The sequence below is a fragment of the Ambystoma mexicanum genome, chromosome 8, assembly GCF_040938575.1.
Source record: "Ambystoma mexicanum isolate Mex_15411 chromosome 8, UKY_AmexF1_1, whole genome shotgun sequence".
In the NCBI taxonomy this organism is placed as follows: Eukaryota; Metazoa; Chordata; class Amphibia; order Caudata; family Ambystomatidae; genus Ambystoma; species Ambystoma mexicanum.
Window position 1 is genome coordinate 1,181,286,152 of NC_090929.1, and position 16,512 is coordinate 1,181,302,663.

A 16,512-nucleotide genomic window follows, 5' to 3' on the forward strand; every position below is an offset into this window, starting at 1 on the left:
TTCGTCGAGCTACACTTCGGAGGAATCCAGAAGCTTCTCAGGCCCGGTCTCGGAGATGGCCCAGGAGAAGGGAAGCTCGACGCCCGGAAAGCTGTTCAGGGTCTGCCCTGGATGCCAGCTGCAGAACGTCTTCAAGGAGGACGAACACTCTTTCTGCCTTTACTGCCTTCATGAGGACAAGACGCACGTGGAGAAGGACTGTGCGTTTTGCGGCAACATGTCGGAACGGACCATGAAGGACCGCCATCAACGTCTCGCCAACTGGCTGGAGGGTAAGAGCCCGTCTGGCGAGAAGAAGAAGAAATCCGAGCGGTCTTCTAAGACCTTTGAGGGCGCCCCGGCGACGGGGGCCCAACATAAGGCCAAGCACCGCGAGTCCGCTGGCACCGGGAGCGCCGAACGTTCGGGCTCTACGGGCGCCAGGCAGGGCGCACCCTCCCCGGCACCATCAACCACGAGCCAACGCTCTGGGTCGGGTAAGAGGAAGGCCGAGCACCCGGCGAAGCTCCTGGAGAGGCCCCGGTCGAGCTCTAAGGCAGAGGAGGAGCGTGGCAGTGCCCCCTCCCTCAAGGATAAGGCGGTGAGCGCACCTAAGGTGGTGAAGGCCTTGATCCATCCGACCAAGCCCTCTATCGAAACGGTCGCGGCGGCCCTGGCTCAGCCTGTGGTGGCTGCACCAGTGGTGGCGACCTCAGGGCCCAGAATCTCCCTGCCTCCTCGGAGGGAGTCTTCCTTTGTGCCCATCGATAGGACCCCCGTGAAACCCTCCGTGGGGAAGAAGAAGGGGGGGCAGGGCGTCGTCGGAGATTCGGCCTCAACCTCAGAAGAGGAGCTGATCGAGGTCTTAAGCCACGGCCTAGGCGTGGAAGAAGGCCAGCCCGTCGGAATGGACCCCGACGCAGGTGACGACGACGACATCGTCGAGGATACCGACGGGGCCCCTGCCCGCCCGTCGGATTCCCCTCTGCCAGCACCGCAAGACAACTCGGCAGCCATTTTGTTGGCCATACAGTCCTTATGCTCCGAGATAAGGACGAGGCTACCGTTACCGACGGAGGAACCTCTCCCGTCGGGGGATCCAGAACCGGGACCTTCTGGTGTTCCCCCTACCAAGAAAAGAAGGATCCATCCACCACCTCCTTTTCAACCGTCGCGCCCCGTCCAGCCCTCCTCCCCATCCACCCGAGGGGATGATACGGGGACTGACACGGCAGCGACGGGTACGGACGATGAGGCATACGACGAGGATTTTCCGTCGTCGCCTCCCACCAGGGCTTCTCCGCCCGACGAGATCGGATCTTTCCACTCCATGATCTCCAGGGCTTCCGAGCTTTTCCAACTCTGCCCTGAGGAGAAGAAAAAGGAAGGCTTCCTTTATCAGCGGCGCGAGGCCAAGAGGAAGACGGTCCTCTCAGTGCCTCTGTTGGACGACATTTGGGATGAGGGCCTTTCCCTCCTCAAGAACCCTTCCACGACGCCAGCTAGAAGAGACCGGTACGAGAAAAAGTACCGGGTCCCGGACACGGCCCCCCTGTGCCTCCGGGCGCAGCCTACCCCGGACTCCGTCGTCTCCGCGGCAGCCAGGAAGAAAGCGGGGGGGGGTGCGGCCTCCACATCGACTTCCCCGCCGGACGGCGAGGGAAAGAAATTGGATGCTATGGGACGTAGAGTCATCTCGTCGGCAGCGACGACGATTAAATCGGCCAACGCCTTGGCTATCGTGGCCCGCTATGACAGGGAGCTCTGTTACAAGATAGCTCCCCTGCTGGATTTTCTGCCAGACGACAAGAGGGCGGAGGCCCTTGAGATCCTGCAGGAAGGTGAGGTGGCCTCGGACCACGCCATCACCGTGGCGACGGACATCGCCAACACCGGGTTCCGCCAGCTGGGCAACGGCGTTTGCCTTCGACGTCGTGGATGGCTCAAAGCTACGGATTTCCGGCAGGACGTCCAGACCAGAGTCCTGGACATGCCCTTCGACGGGAACAACCTGTTTGGGAAGACAGTGGACGATTCCCTTCAGGCCATCAAGGCGGATACTGAGACGGCCCGGGCCCTTGGAGTCCTGCAACGACGGACGCCCTTTCGGAGCGGCGGAGGCAAGGGCGCCTCCAAAGGTTCCGGCGACGGTTTCGCTTCCTACCGTCAAGCGGCCCGCTCGTCGTCGCAAGAGGCCTACAGAGGACGAGGCAAGTCTAGCGGACCCCGCCGTCGTCGCCAAGGAGGTCAAGGCGGCAAGGCCGCGCCCAAGCAGGATTGAACCGGCCGTGGGGTCGGGCCCCCACCGAAGCACCCCGGTGGGAGGCCGGCTGGCGGGCTTCGTCAGCGTGTGGGAGTCCATCTCCACCGACCGTTGGGTGCTGGACGCCCTGGCCCGGGGCCACGCGCTCGAGTTTCAAAGAAGGTGCCCGCGCGTCCCCCCCGTGGCCAGGAAAGAACTTCACGTCCCTCAACTTCTCCTGGAGGTAAAGGCGATGCTCACAAAAGGCGCCATCGAACTCGTCCCAAAGAGGCTTCGGGGCTCCGGAGTCTACTCGAGATACTTCCTCGTGAAGAAGAAGACGGGAGGATGGCGCCCCATCCTGGACCTGCGACGTCTGAACAAGTTCATCAAGGCGCAGAAGTTCCGGATGGTCACCCTCCAGCACGTCCTGGGTCAGCTGGAGGAAGGAGACTTCCTATCGTCGTTGGATTTGGAGGATGCCTACTTCCACATTCCCATCCTAAAGGGGCACCGCAAATTCCTCAGATTCGTGGTCCAAGGGCGTCATTACCAGTTCAAAGCCCTTCCCTTCGGACTACGGTCGGCACCCAGGGTATTCACCAAGTGCCTCGCACCGGTGGCGGCGCAGCTGCGCCGCGAGGGGATTCACGTCTACCCCTACCTGGACGACTGGCTCATCCGCGCCAAGACGAGGGAGCTCGCCGTGGTCCACACAGCAAGGACCGTCCAACTCCTCACGGACCTGGGATTCTCCGTGAACTACGCCAAATCCCACCTGGTGCCCGCGCAAGTCGCACTGTTTCTGGGAGCCAGGCTCGACACAGTGTCCCTTCTGGCCTCCCCGTCGGAGGAGAGGACCAGGACCATCTTGGGCAAGGTGCAACGGATGTTGGTGGCCGACGCGGCCAAAGTGAGGTCCATCAAGTCCCTCCTCGGGATGATGTCTTCCTGCATCTACCTCATTCCCATGTGCAGGCTCCGGATGCGCCCGTTGCAAGAATTCCTGGATGCGCGCTGGATCCAGACGACGGGCAGCTTCGAGGAAAGGATCAAGCTCGACGAGAGTTTCCGACGAGCGATACGGTGGTGGGGCACCCGCGCGCATTTGACGGCGGGCATGGACTTCCAGACCCCAGCCCACCAGGAGACCGTGACCACGGATGCCTCCCTGGAAGGGTGGGGAGCGCACACCGAAAATCTGCACGCAAGGGGACTCTGGCTCCCGACGGAGAAGTCCCTGCATATCAACGTCCTGGAGCTCCGTGCAGTGTTTTGGGCCCTCAGGTCCTTCCTTCCATCCCTCAAGGGCAAGGTGGTGAGGATCTTCACCGACAACACCACCACCATGTTTTACATCAGGAAACAGGGCGGAACCAGGAACCAGGTCCCCAGCGCTGTCCAAGGAGGCGCAGGACCTGTGGCATTGGGCCGTTGCCCAAGGGATTTTTCTGGTGCCGTTTCATCTGGCAGGGATAAAAAACACCATCGCCGACTCACTCAGCAGGGAGCTGCGCTCGTGCCACGAGTGGGAACTACGGCAGGATCTGGTGGATCGCCTCTTCCGACGGTGGGGCACACCCCAGATCGACCTGTTCGCGACGGCGACGAACACCAAGTGCCGGAGGTTCGCCAGCAGGTTTCCCCAGACGAGGAGCATGGGCGATGCTTTCTCGTTCCCCTGGGAGGGCCTGTTCCTCTACGCGTTCCCTCCCTTGCCTCTGCTAATCCGGCTCGTCAACCAGCTCAAGAGGTCACGGTGCAGGATGATCCTCGTCGCACCTGCGTGGCCGAGGCAGATATGGTTCCCGGACCTTCTGGACTTGTCAGCGTCCCCGCCGATCAAGCTGCCGGCGGACGCGGATCTACTCTCCAGGGAAGGAGGCGCCATCCTCCACCACGACCCGAAGTCGCTGAACTTGCAGGCCTGGCTCCTGCAGCGCTAGAGTTTGGAGGATACGACATACCGGCCGATTGCAGAGAGGTTCTTGCAAAGGCCAGGGCGTCCTCGACTCTTAAATGCTACGGACACAAATGGAAGAGGTTCTCTGTCTGGTGCCACGCACAGAAGATTAACCCTCTACGGATTACGGCCCCCCAAGTACTGCCGTACCTGCTGACGCTGGCCAAAGCTGGTCTGGCACACGCGTCCATCAAGATTCATCTTGCTGCGATCTCCCGATACACCAGAACCACGGGGCGGACGTCCTTGTGGTCTCATCGTCTGGTGAAAGAGTTCATGAAGGGACTGTTCAGATCGTTCCCGCCGGTGAAGGCTCCGGCCCCGGCGTGGGAGCTCAACGTGGTGCTGACCAAGCTCATGGGACCTCCGTTCGAGCCTCTGCACTCGGCCCCGTTGAAGTTTCTATCGTGGAAAACAGCTTTTCTTGTGGCCATCACCTCCGCACGACGAGTGGGAGAGATCCAGGCCCTTTCCTGCAAGGCCCCGTACTTGACTTTCCACGACACGAGGGTAGTGCTCAGGACGCACCCCTCCTTCATGCCCAAGGTACCGTCGGACTTCCATCTCAACGAACCCTTGGTGTTACCTGTGTTCTTCCCGTCGCCTTCGTCGCCGGCTGAGAGGACTTTGCACTCGCTGGATGTAGCTAGAGCGCTGAAGTTCTACGTGGACCGCACGAAGGGTTTTCGGAAGACGTCACAACTCTTTGTGAACTTTGGACCTGTCAATCAGGGGAAGGCTCTCTCGAAGGCTTCCATTTCCAGATGGCTCTCCGGCTGTATCATGTACTGTCATCGGTTGGCAAACCGACCGCTGCCTGGCCGTCCGAGAGCCCATTCCACCAGAGCGATCGCAGCTACCACAGCGTTCCTTTCTGGTGTGCCCCTGCTGGACATATGCAGGGCTGCTACGTGGAGGTCGACGCACACCTTCACAAAGTTCTACTGCGTCGATCGGGATTCCAGGGAGGAGTCCAGGGTCGGCCAAGCAGTGCTGCGCAAAGTGTTCGCCTGAGGTGAGCCTGGTGAGGAGGTAAAATGCTTAATGTTGAGTTTGATGTAATGCTTAATGTTGAGCCTTTGCCACCTCCCGTGGTTGTGCATGTGTGTACTGCTATGTATTCTTTATTCATGAGCATGTGAATCCATGCCAGACCCCATGCTGGAGAAGGAACAAGTTACTTACCTGTAACTGTTGTTCTCCAGCATGGGTCTGGCATGGATTCACATGCGAACCCTCCCGCCTACCCCTCTGCGGCTCTTCACTTGGTCATACTGCCACTTCACGTGCTTCCAAATCTGAAGATGGCTGCCAGAGGCGGTGCTTAGGTAGAGGGCAGTCATTGGCTGTGGTCAGTATGACGCAGAGACCAGTGATTGGTTATTACTACGAAAGACAGATCAGAAACGAAACTGATACTGGTTTTTTCTTTACCGAGGATTCCCAGCCTGACGACGGGGAATATTCATGAGCATGTGAATCCATGCCAGACCCATGCTGGAGAACAACAGTTACAGGTAAGTAACTTGTTCCTTTTATTCTGTTGCGATTTGATGAATTTTTGTCGGATTGCAAATAACCATAGTTTGTTACACTAATACAGGAGTATTAATAAAGTACTTTGTTTTGATGTTTTAGGTTCCACAAGCAGACATTGAGAAGTTTGCTGGTAATGAAATTATATCAGAGTGTATTTCATTTCGTGACAGTGTCTTAGATGTTGTTCGAGAAAACCTGAACAAATCGGCACAGAAAATAAAAAATAGAGTGACGGCACAAAAACGGGACCCTGAAATCAAGATCGGTGACAAGGTTATGAGAAAAAACATTCGATCCTCACAAAGAATAGGAGGAAAGTTAGACCCATCCTTCTTCGGACCTTTTGTTGTTGAAAACATTTCTGGTAAACTCATAGATCTGCGTGACAATTCGGGAAACCTTTTTCCAAAAATTAACAGTGATCATATACAAATATTTAAGGAAGTTACTGAGCACATACCCACACAAATCTTAAAATGTGCAGTGACAAAATTGAAAGGTCCAGTCCCAGACGAGATTCCTGTGTCCCTTCCAATGTTGGTCCTACCAAATCCCACAGATCCATCGGATTTGAAAGAACTATGTATAGATAAAGAAAGTGTATCCACTTTGGATGATTTCAAAACCTTGTCAAAATCTACAGAAGATTTAAATCAACAAATATCTGCTAAGACAAATGTAGCTGCAGATACACTACAACTTTCAGATATAAACACTGCATGGTCTGAAACCCAATTGACTATGCCAGTGAGCCATAAAAACACATGCACTGTACAACAGCAACAAAAATGCAGCTGTGTGATCAATGAATTACCAGGACAAGTTTCTGAAATGAATGCACATTGTAACTCCGCTCCTTGCAAAAAGACAACCACCACAGTAGATTTAGGTTCTCTGGAGAACCCAAGTGTTTCCATTAATTGTGTTGAATACAAAGAACCATATCACTGTAAGTAAATGAACACAGTGAACTTTAATACTTGCATTGATGTTGTTATTACTTAGGACTGTGATTTATTTTCAGGTATTGATGATGTTTGGAACAATGTAACAGGACATGTATTGGTTTCAAAGATCGGTCATTACAACATCTTCGACTCAGATCTTGTATGCCTTCAACCAGGCAAGCAGCTGGAAAGTCAGGTAAAAATCTAAATTTTAAATCCCATAGCAATATAGTCATAAATGTACCTGGTTCACACTTTTCCAGTTGTAACATTGTTCAGTATTGCAGGTGATCAATGCACACTTGTTCGGACAAGTACGGACACATAATAAAGAATCCAGTGATGAAGTGTTCTATATCGATAGCTACGCCATGACCCTGATTTGGCATGGAAAACCACCATTAATGAAAAAGGTTAGAGGTTTTACATAATGTTATTCATTTTTGACTGCAATGTGCACATACAAAATTGCGTACAATGTTGAAAATGTTTGCCCCTGGTACATTTAACAAATGTGTCCTGTAGTGAATTGTGACAATTATAATCAACTCCTTACTATATGCATGGTTCACATAGAGTAGATACAAATTGTGGTGTACTGGCTCAAGGAGAGCCAAGGGGTGACCTGGGTTGGAACATCTGCCATCCACTTTATAGGCCTTAAAGCCTAGCTATACTTTTATTATGTCATGATGATCAAATTGACACAACTGGATTGTTCATTAGAAATAATTATGGCAATGAAGTTGCTGCAGACTGAAGAAATCCTATCCAGCCCTCAGTAGTTAGCCACAGCCATTTTGCGTCTGTGGAACAGGCACTACAGTCTGACTAGTCCCTTAATGGTCACATTCATCTTTCTGCTATTTTTGAAATTTCTTTTATCTGGAATAAATTGATTGTTATTGCACTTGGGTGCCTCTTGTATCCAGGATTTTAAGTCGTAAGGACTGCTGGATTTAAGTCTCAGGATTTGGAAAACTACCAACTAGGTGACTTTGATCTCCGACTATGAATAGGCAAATCCAGGCGAAGTGAGAGATTTTTGGGTAGCATGCTAAGCCTTAACTTTTGCCAACCACTCTTACCTGACCAGTAAAGTGCTCACACCTTAATGGTATTGTTTTCCTTTTCACCATTATTTGCTCTATGATCCACTTTTTGTTATCAATTGGTATTAACCAAAACACAGACCTTGGTGTTCCTTTTTCTTTAATAAATAATTAATGGCTGGATTTTAACATGGGCAATTGTTCCTGCATCTCACATTCAATGCTTTCATCCTTCTTATAGGTTGATCCATTGCAGTACAAGTTGCTGTTGGGAGTTGTTAATGATGCTCATCATTGGACATTAGTGGTAAGGGAATCGTACTATCTCCTTGTACATTTTCCCTGTTTGTTACAAAGTATTGGTCATTTTTTAAATGTCATAAATTACAAAGGCTATTTTGCAAATAGTCTACAGTGGACACCACAGCAATCATCTAATTTTTGACCATTTGCCGAGTATAATCATATGTGCAACGGAAGAGTGCACAGATTTTGCATTTGAAATGCTTAGCTATGTAAAGAGCATAGAACGGTTTGAAGGCAACACTCCTTGCACTTTCTGATGGGATACAATAAGGAACAGATTGTGGGACATGAATGCATTTCCTTTTACACTATAATGGGCCTCATTACGAGCTTGCCGGTCTGGAAACAATGGTACCGGTCAGCTTGCCGGTACCATTGTATCCGGACCGGCAAACTCCGAGCTGTGCTTGCATGTGCCTTTCATTCCGCCAGGTCTGACCTGGTGGAATGAAAGGCACCCACGAGCACAGCATGACTGTAGCACAGGCACCATTATGAATGGTGCCGGTGCTACAGGCATCCCCATTCCGATTGAGCCCTATGGGGCTCAAATGGGAATGGGGATCACCCGATTCCGGCACCCGTGAAAGGGCAATTACCGGGTCCGGCGGGGCCGGAATACCCCGGTAATTGCCCATTTGCGCGTGCCGGACTTTCTTGCAAGTTTGGAGGTAGCCTGCCAGTTTTCGGGGCAAGGCTACCTCCAACCTTGTGGGAGTATCCTCCATTAATTGTTAATGCATGACAAATATACAACTACATGCCAATAATAATTTACAAATGTAAATCTGGTATTTTTATTTCCAAATATGATTAGTAGCACTTTAAAAAACAAAACCTAATTTTATTTTACAAAAATGTATTACATTTTAGGCGATATACCCCAGTGAAAAGAGAGCGTTATACCTGAACTCTTTGGGAGAACTAGACAGTCAGATTCAAAAGTGCAAAGAAGTAACAAGGTAGCTATTGATCACGTCAATGTGTATTACAAAGATTATGGATGTTATACTTAAACATTTCAGGTAAATATGCGGGTCTGTGTATGTTCTTCTTCGGCACCGTTTTGTGCTAAAACGATGTTGAGGAATTGCAGCTTCTGTGCAAGCTTACCACAGAAGCTGAACATGAATATCAGTGTGCTGTAGGAATATTCATTCCAGGCTGAATCAAAATCTACCTAGATCAGTCCCTTTAAAGTTGGAGGATGAATGAGCTCATTCCCTATGGGTCACACGTCGGTCAATCATTAAAAAAAACACCATTAGGAAACTAGCCCTGATGAAGTTTGTGACAAGTGTAATTGAAAGTACGTTATCCACATTTTTAAAACTGGGTGTTTTAAAATGCTGATTTGTAATTTCCACCTTAATGTTATACAGATTGCTATGAATTGCTATGAAGTGAAGTTTAACATCTTCAAAACTGCAATGTTTTTCTACTATCTAGGGCTTTTATGAGAAGAAAAAACGTGCCAGTCTCTAGGTGGACATGCTCCAGTGTTGCACATCCAAAACAACTAGACAGTATATCTTGTGGTGTTTTTGTCTGCAAGGTAATGTATCAGTATATTTTTCGCATTACGTTTCCGACGGACAGAATATACATGTTTAATAAATCCTGTACAAAACAGCTCTCTTCTACTATGTCACAGTACGGTTTTTATTTGTCTAGGTCACTATCAATTATGCAAAGCATTTCATTTGTACTTGACTGTTCTGTTTAGAAGCACATATGTAAAATGAAAAATGCTAAAGTAGTTGTAGACCTGCTAACATGTCTATTGTGCAAACAAACCACATAATTATTATAATTTTAGTTTGCAGAATACCTTTTAGAGGAGGAAGCAGTTGTTTTCGAGAGTAGCATGGATGCACTCAATAAATATCGAAGGGAGATAGCTGAGAGCTTAATAAATCAGTCAGGTATTGCAGCTTCTGGTAAAGTCTTAGTTCATAATCCTGTTTGTATTAATATGTTAATGGACAAGTTTCAGACAAAGAAATAAGAACCTGATAGGTTTAAACCAGATTTGAAAGAATTAGTATGTACTATTTTTCATTGTCAATGTATTTTATGATCAGTACTCATGAACTGTCTGCAGAGTAATTGCATACAATATACCGGCATAGACAGACATTTGGCCTCATTACGACCCAGGCGGTCCAGAAATAACGGTGGCGGTAAACCCGTCGCCACCGTTGTTTCCGGACCGCCTGAGTCCGACCCCTGCAGGCGGGAGGTGATGTTCCCGCCAGGTCTGACCTGCCGGGTTTAACACCTCCCGCATGCAGGCGGACGAGGAAACACCGGCAGCACCACGAGATGCTGCCGGTGTTTCCATGATCCCCATTTCCATTGAGTCCCATAGGACTCAATGGGAATGGGGATTTACACCATTCCGCCTCCGTGATTCCCAGAAAACCGGGGTTGTAATGCCCCGGTAATTCCGGAAATCACAGAGGCGGAATGGTAATACGAGTCCGGCGGTAACCAGGCGGTTTTACCGCCTCGGTTACCGACGGACTCGTAATGAGGCCCATTGTCTCCAGAACAGCTGTTACTTGTCAAGCCATTGAAATTGGAAGGGAAGAAATAGAAAGCTACTTCAGGCTGTTATGCAAGCCCCATTCCAGGATTTTAAAAAAAGATATAAATGGTTGGTACTTTTGGGCATAGATTTTGGGAAAACACTGTTAGGGACAATTTACATTTCTGTGCTAATTCCCTTCAACCTTAGAGACCCCCAGCTCTTGCTGGACTTTAGGACTTTTTATTTTTAACCATGGAGCGAGTGACACCCTTTTTCTCACTCACTCATGTGTTTTGATCTGATTTGTAGTTGCATTTCCTTTGTTTTTGTAGTCTGACAAACTCCATAGGAATATACTTTTTGTATGGTGACACACAGCACCTTCAGTGCAGTGTCACAAAGAAATCCTTTAGATTTCTCTGAAGGTTTAAATACCTTTTCTTGGGTGAACTACAGTTCCCAAGTATAGTGAAGTGAAATTGACTTTACTTTCCTTTTGGTCCAGCACACACCATCTTACGTGGAGTGCTGGTGGGTTACTTAGTAGCTCCTTTTCCTACTTACTCATGTAATATCTTTTTTATGTTACCCTCACGACTTTTAATGGCTTGTGGCAGTGGATTAATTTTCCTACCATTGTGCTTTTCTACCGCTGGCTGAATTGTCAGCTGCAGCCCATGGGTGACCATTTTGTCAAAAAGGCCCCAGTCTTCTTTTTTTGCCATTTCTTGCTTGTGAGGTCTCTCTTGGGTTTTACTCTGCACGCAAAACAAGGAAGCGAGGGAGGTGCCCGAAACTCCCTGTCCTTAGTCTCCTTCGTAACCTGAATGCACCCAGTCCTTATTGGCTGGCTGTCCTTATAGGACAGCCAGCCTGCTGTGAGTGACAGCTAGGCTGTGCATGAATGGGAGAAACCTGCATGAAAGGCGAGGCTTCTTGTATTGAAGACATGTAAAAGCAAAAGGAAATATCGAGGCCGAGTACCTTCGAAGGAAATACACCAAACACAGGTTATAAAGATTCACAGATCTTTATTCAAAGTAACTGAACAGTTTTCAAATGAACAAAGTATCGGATAGCTATCTGGCCCTCAGTACATCACAGCGAATACCAGGCCTTTCAGTGTGTGTAGTGAGTGGGACTGTAAATCAGAACATTTGCTCTTTTATACAATTTCTAATCTGATGTCCAGCCCACCTATAGGTCAATCATTCTTCGGGTTAGGGGTTTGTGCCGGGTTCACTACTAATTTGGTCATCTATATGCATATGGGTTATTCCTAGTTCATACACAAACAGGTCACAATAGGAACAGTGTATCTTCGGATTTAACATTAAGCCTTCGTACACGTTTTATACAATGTAGTTCAAATGTTCGCATTCAGTATTTAAACAACATTGTGCTTAATATATGCTCACGGATCGGTTTCGTTGGCACAGGTAATCCTCAATCCACAGGTCAATGAAGGACAAGGTCTAATTACATGACCCTAACATTTGGCCTGCGGGCAGTTTAGGCACTAACCCAAATGCGAAGGTCGAGTCGGCCATGTTACAAACAGAAGAACACTGTCCACCATTTTAGAACACAGGGTGACTTTGGAGCGAGAATCAAAATGGCGGATGAACCTAAAATGGCGGCAAAGTCGATCTAAAATCAGAACTTTACAACGCGGATTTCTTCGCAGAGCGACTGGGCTTAGGCCAATATATACTATAAAGGAGGCACGATATGATATCCCGTTTAACAGACAGTCCACCACTGGAAGAAACATCCGACAAAGGAATTGTGAAGAGAAGCTTGCGGCATCCTCCTGGACCGTTGAACTGCCTGGTGAAGCCCTGCTGCTGTGCTGAAACTGCTTTTCCTAATCGACAAGAGCAGCTCTGGAAAGGACAACTTCTACCCTTGGGTTGGTGAGACCAGCTAACCCCAAGAAGAACTTTGCTGGAAGACCTTCCCCAACTCCCTGTACTGCTGGAACGAAGTGCCAAGGGTCGAGAAATCCATAGTCGAGTGCATCGACTTTAAGCCATACCGAAGCTCCAGGAAAATCCTGAGGACTCTCCGGAAGCAGGACGACCCAAGCTCGAGTCACCACACCAGACCGCTGGACTCAGAGAGCGATGGAAGCCCATCCAGTCTCCAAGATCTGCGGTGGTGCTAATTGACAGTAGCTGAAACCGCAAAGGGCCGCTAAACTGAAAAGAGCCCATAGCTGCCGCCAACCTCCAAACTGCTGTGCAGGAGTCCTCCAGACGTCCTTCCTCTTGTCCCCACGACTGAGGCCCAGGAACCCAGGATCTGCAAGTCTGCAACCAGGATAGAAGCCAGCTGGATCCTCTTCTTTTAAACTATGGTACTGTTCTGACTCAGGGGTACTTACCTCTTTGTCTGTAGCTTGCTTGTATCAGTTGAGACTTGCAGTAGCTGCCTTTCTAGAGATATTTTAGCTCTAACGTTTGACAAAGTTTAAACGATCGTGTCCCAACAGTGCTTTTCTGCAACAAACTCTCCAACTTTGTGCAAGACTTTTTGCTTTCTAAGAAGTGCTTCCGCTCCATAGACTTTGCTCCAAATTGACTTTGGCTGTTTTGGCTCCTTGCAGACTCTTCTGTCCCATTGACTTTGATTCTAACTGTCCCTCATAGGTGAGACATTGGTTTTTAACTAAGAGTGCTGGTAAAGGTTTTTATCTAGACTTCATTGGAAGATTTGAAAGTGCTCACATGCTCTGAGAACCTGTTAACCTTTTTCCTTCCTTTTACCTTTGCTTTCTGCCAACCTCAGAATTTACCAAGCACAAAAGTGATATATAAATGCCAATACTGTCCTACTTAGTGAAGTCACCTCAGGGTGTAGGAAGTGTGTATGAAGCTTCTCTCACAAATATCTACTTGCTTATCTTGATTGTGAGAACGTGTTATGAAGTGTATTTTTAATGTTGCACATTGTCCTTTTTAAAGAATGCTTATTAAAACCTAACCATTACATAAATAATTATTTTACTAGAAAACCTTGAGTGTAAGTGTTATTTGAATACTTGTATTTGTGCATTTTGATGCTACAGCTCTACAGATCACCTTGAACTCTCTTGAGATAAGCCTGGATGTTCAGTCACACTACCAACTTGTGTAGTACAGACCTATACCAATAAGTGGGTTACCTAATACCAAGAGGACAAGACTGGCGTAGTCTCCCTGAGGGTCACTGCATACAATCTTGCCTACCAAACACCAACATAACAGTCATGAGAATGACATTGGACCACATTGTTAAGATATTGAAAACGAAAAAATAAGCAGTAAGCATGCAATCAAAGGGCCTCACTCAGTTTCGGCGGTCCGGAATTAAAGTTCCAGTTTTCATGAATACCAGCACTTTACCAGATGGGCTGACTAGGAGTTTGCCGGTGGGGCACTTGACTTATGTCCATCCAAAAGCTGGAGCTTAGCAGGTTCCCTACCACTAAAAAATTATGTCATTACTGGCACTTAAAGTCAGGATAAAAGGCTATATGATATTGTTAAAATTATTGCAGGATGCACATTGCATTGTCCTGTGTGAACAACTTTGATTAAACTGCCATAAAATACAACGTACCTCTGGTATGTGTGAAGTATATTGTGCGTGTAATTTAATGGACAACATTCTTCAAGTGCTCATGTGATTTTCATGAAGTAACTTACCATACTGTGTCTTTAAAGTGAATATAAATTGCCTGTATATTTACAATATTTCATGTACACATAGTAAACTGTATTTTTATGACTTCTTACAGATGACATGAGTAATCTGTGCCACATTTGTGCAGAGGTTACTTCGACCGTTGATGGACAGAGTGATGGGGTGCAAAATTGGGTAATACATATGATTTTCAGTGTTTTGTTTTCATTCCTAACTGTTATTTCAAAGATTGGCTAAGTCACAAGTAGTCTTATGAGAACATTGGACGTCGCACTCCACCAACTCCCGGTCACGCATCCTCCATGGACTCTAACTTGTCTGATGTCTCCTTGCCTCAGTTATTCTCACTTCAGCCTTTTCTCATGTCGCCTTCACTCGCCACTTTGTGTAAATGCTTGGAGGCTGCGTGGCCCGGTCTGGTTCAGCTTTCCTTGCACAGCTAATTCAAATCTCCTGGGCTTTTCTCCCCAACAGGATTTATCTCGCAAAGCTAGGCTTTCCCCGGCAGAGCGTCAAACATCTCTATATTATCGGAGTACTTTGCATTACTCGGACGGTCTTCTTCACAGTAGTGTACTCATTTTTCTTCACACATAGATAAAAGGTTTCTACACCCCAGTAACGCACATTCATTTCTTTGGATATAAGTTTTTGGGGGTGGGTTGTGGGTGAGTAACTTATCGAGTTCATCTTTGAAATGGGAGTTTTACTCCCCAAGGGGTGGGGCTCTCTTACGGTGAAGTTTCGCTTGCCTCTACCACTAAGGTGGGTATCTCATAGCAAGCTCACCTCCCTAGCCTCACCGGGAAAGGCTCCCCACTGTGGAGAAGTGACTGAATTCTGCGATCCGTCACATTGCACATTGTATATATGTATATTCAATGTATTGAACACCAAGGCTGCAATAATTTACAATTCGACACACAACTATGTGGAAATTATTCTATGTAAAACTGTTAGTGTTTTGATTTGAAGCCCTGGCATTCACATACATAGTTGGTAATCTGTTATTTTTCTTTCATTTCAATTAATGTTCTTTACCGTTGATTTCATAAATACAGTATTTTAATAACTATTGCCATATGTAGTGATGCTGACCGCATTTAACGTTACTTGAATCCTAAACTACTGTTCATATTTTGTTTAGATTGCGTGTGATACCTGCAATCTATGGTTCCACTTGGCCTGTACTGACAAAGAACAAAGACCAGCTGATGAGTGTTCAACATTTCTGTGCTACAGATGCTATAGGAGATGCCAAAGAAGTGATAACCCGTAGGTTATGCGAAAGCCTCTATGCCACCATGGGTGCCTCTGTATGTGACTGGGTTTAAAGTGATTGTATGATACCCATGCCTTTTCTGGACTGCCAGTACTCAGCAGCATTGACATTAATGTGGATTTGCTGCATATGTTATTTGTGGGAAGAAGCACTTTCAAAATGAGCTGCTCCAACTTGGTCCTCAATTTGCAGACTATATACTTGTCATGTTTAAGAGTAAAGTAAAGAAAAGAAAGTGAATGCTACTTGCAGTTTTCATGTACATAATAAGTATTTGTAAAATAAAGTTTGAAGTTATGTTGTGTCTTGGTTTGGAATGGAGTATATAAATCCTTGACATTACCTGCAGGCAATGGCATAAGTTACCACTGTTCAATATTTGTAATATTTGTTTCCTGCCAATTTCACTTCAGCATTGTACGTTTAGAATATGGTACTTGCAGTAGGAGTCCATGGGCCTAATTTACAAAAAAAGCACTAAATCTGCGCTAACAACTTTGCGCAAGAAAGATCATTGCATGGACGAAAAGAATAGCGTGGGGAGCAGATATTTGGTATCCCCCTGATGTTGAGGGGTAACATTTAACAAAGCACTGCTTGAACTATCGCTTGCATTGGGGAGGGGAGTACATCATTAGCCTTCACTGTGTCAGCTTCTGGAAGCCATCCCATCCTTTTTTTGAAGGGGATACCAAATATTACAGCTGATCTAGGGTTGTAATATTTGGTATCCCCTTGATTTTGAGGGGTAACATTTAACAACGCACTGCTTGAACTATCCCTTGCATTGCAGGGGGGAGTACATTGTTTGTCTACACTATGCCTCCTTCTGGAAGCTATCCCACCTGTTTTTTGAAGGGGATACCAAATATTATAGCTAATATAGGGTTGTAATATTTGGTATCCCCTTGATGTTGAGGGGTAACATTTAACAACGCACTGCTTGAACTATCCCTTTCATTGGGGAGGGGAGTACATCATA

General features: G+C 47.5%; 1 protein-coding gene across 2 annotated transcripts; it reads left to right on the forward strand.

Moving 5' to 3' along the window:
- Positions 1–5,723: 5,723 nt before the first annotated feature.
- On the forward strand, positions 5,724–15,834 carry LOC138472860 (uncharacterized). Of its 2 annotated transcripts, XM_069611244.1 has the most exons (8): positions 5,724–6,672; positions 6,748–6,866; positions 6,958–7,083; positions 7,964–8,029; positions 8,902–8,990; positions 9,478–9,583; positions 14,343–14,422; positions 15,396–15,834. In XM_069611244.1, the coding sequence occupies exons 1-7, from the start codon at positions 6,000–6,002 to the stop codon at positions 14,349–14,351; spliced, it is 1,188 nt and encodes a 395-aa protein (XP_069467345.1). In that variant the 5' UTR covers positions 5,724–5,999; the 3' UTR covers positions 14,352–14,422; positions 15,396–15,834. The 2 variants fall into 2 exon arrangements, with proteins under 2 accessions (XP_069467345.1, XP_069467346.1); XM_069611245.1 differs by lacking the exons at positions 8,902–8,990; positions 14,343–14,422; positions 15,396–15,834 and having other exon boundaries at positions 9,478–9,584.
- The last annotated feature ends 678 nt before the right edge of the window (positions 15,835–16,512 follow it).

Excerpts from the sequence above, each read along its gene's own strand:
- LOC138472860 (XM_069611244.1), top strand. The coding sequence starts at position 6,000 with ATGAGAAAAAACATTCGATCCTCACAAAGAATAGGAGGAAAGTTAGAC. Across the intron at positions 6,867-6,957 it reads GCAAGCAGCTGGAAAGTCAG|GTGATCAATGCACACTTGTT; the intron begins GTAAAAATCTAA and ends TCAGTATTGCAG. Across the intron at positions 8,030-8,901 it reads CTCATCATTGGACATTAGTG|GCGATATACCCCAGTGAAAA; the intron begins GTAAGGGAATCG and ends ATTACATTTTAG.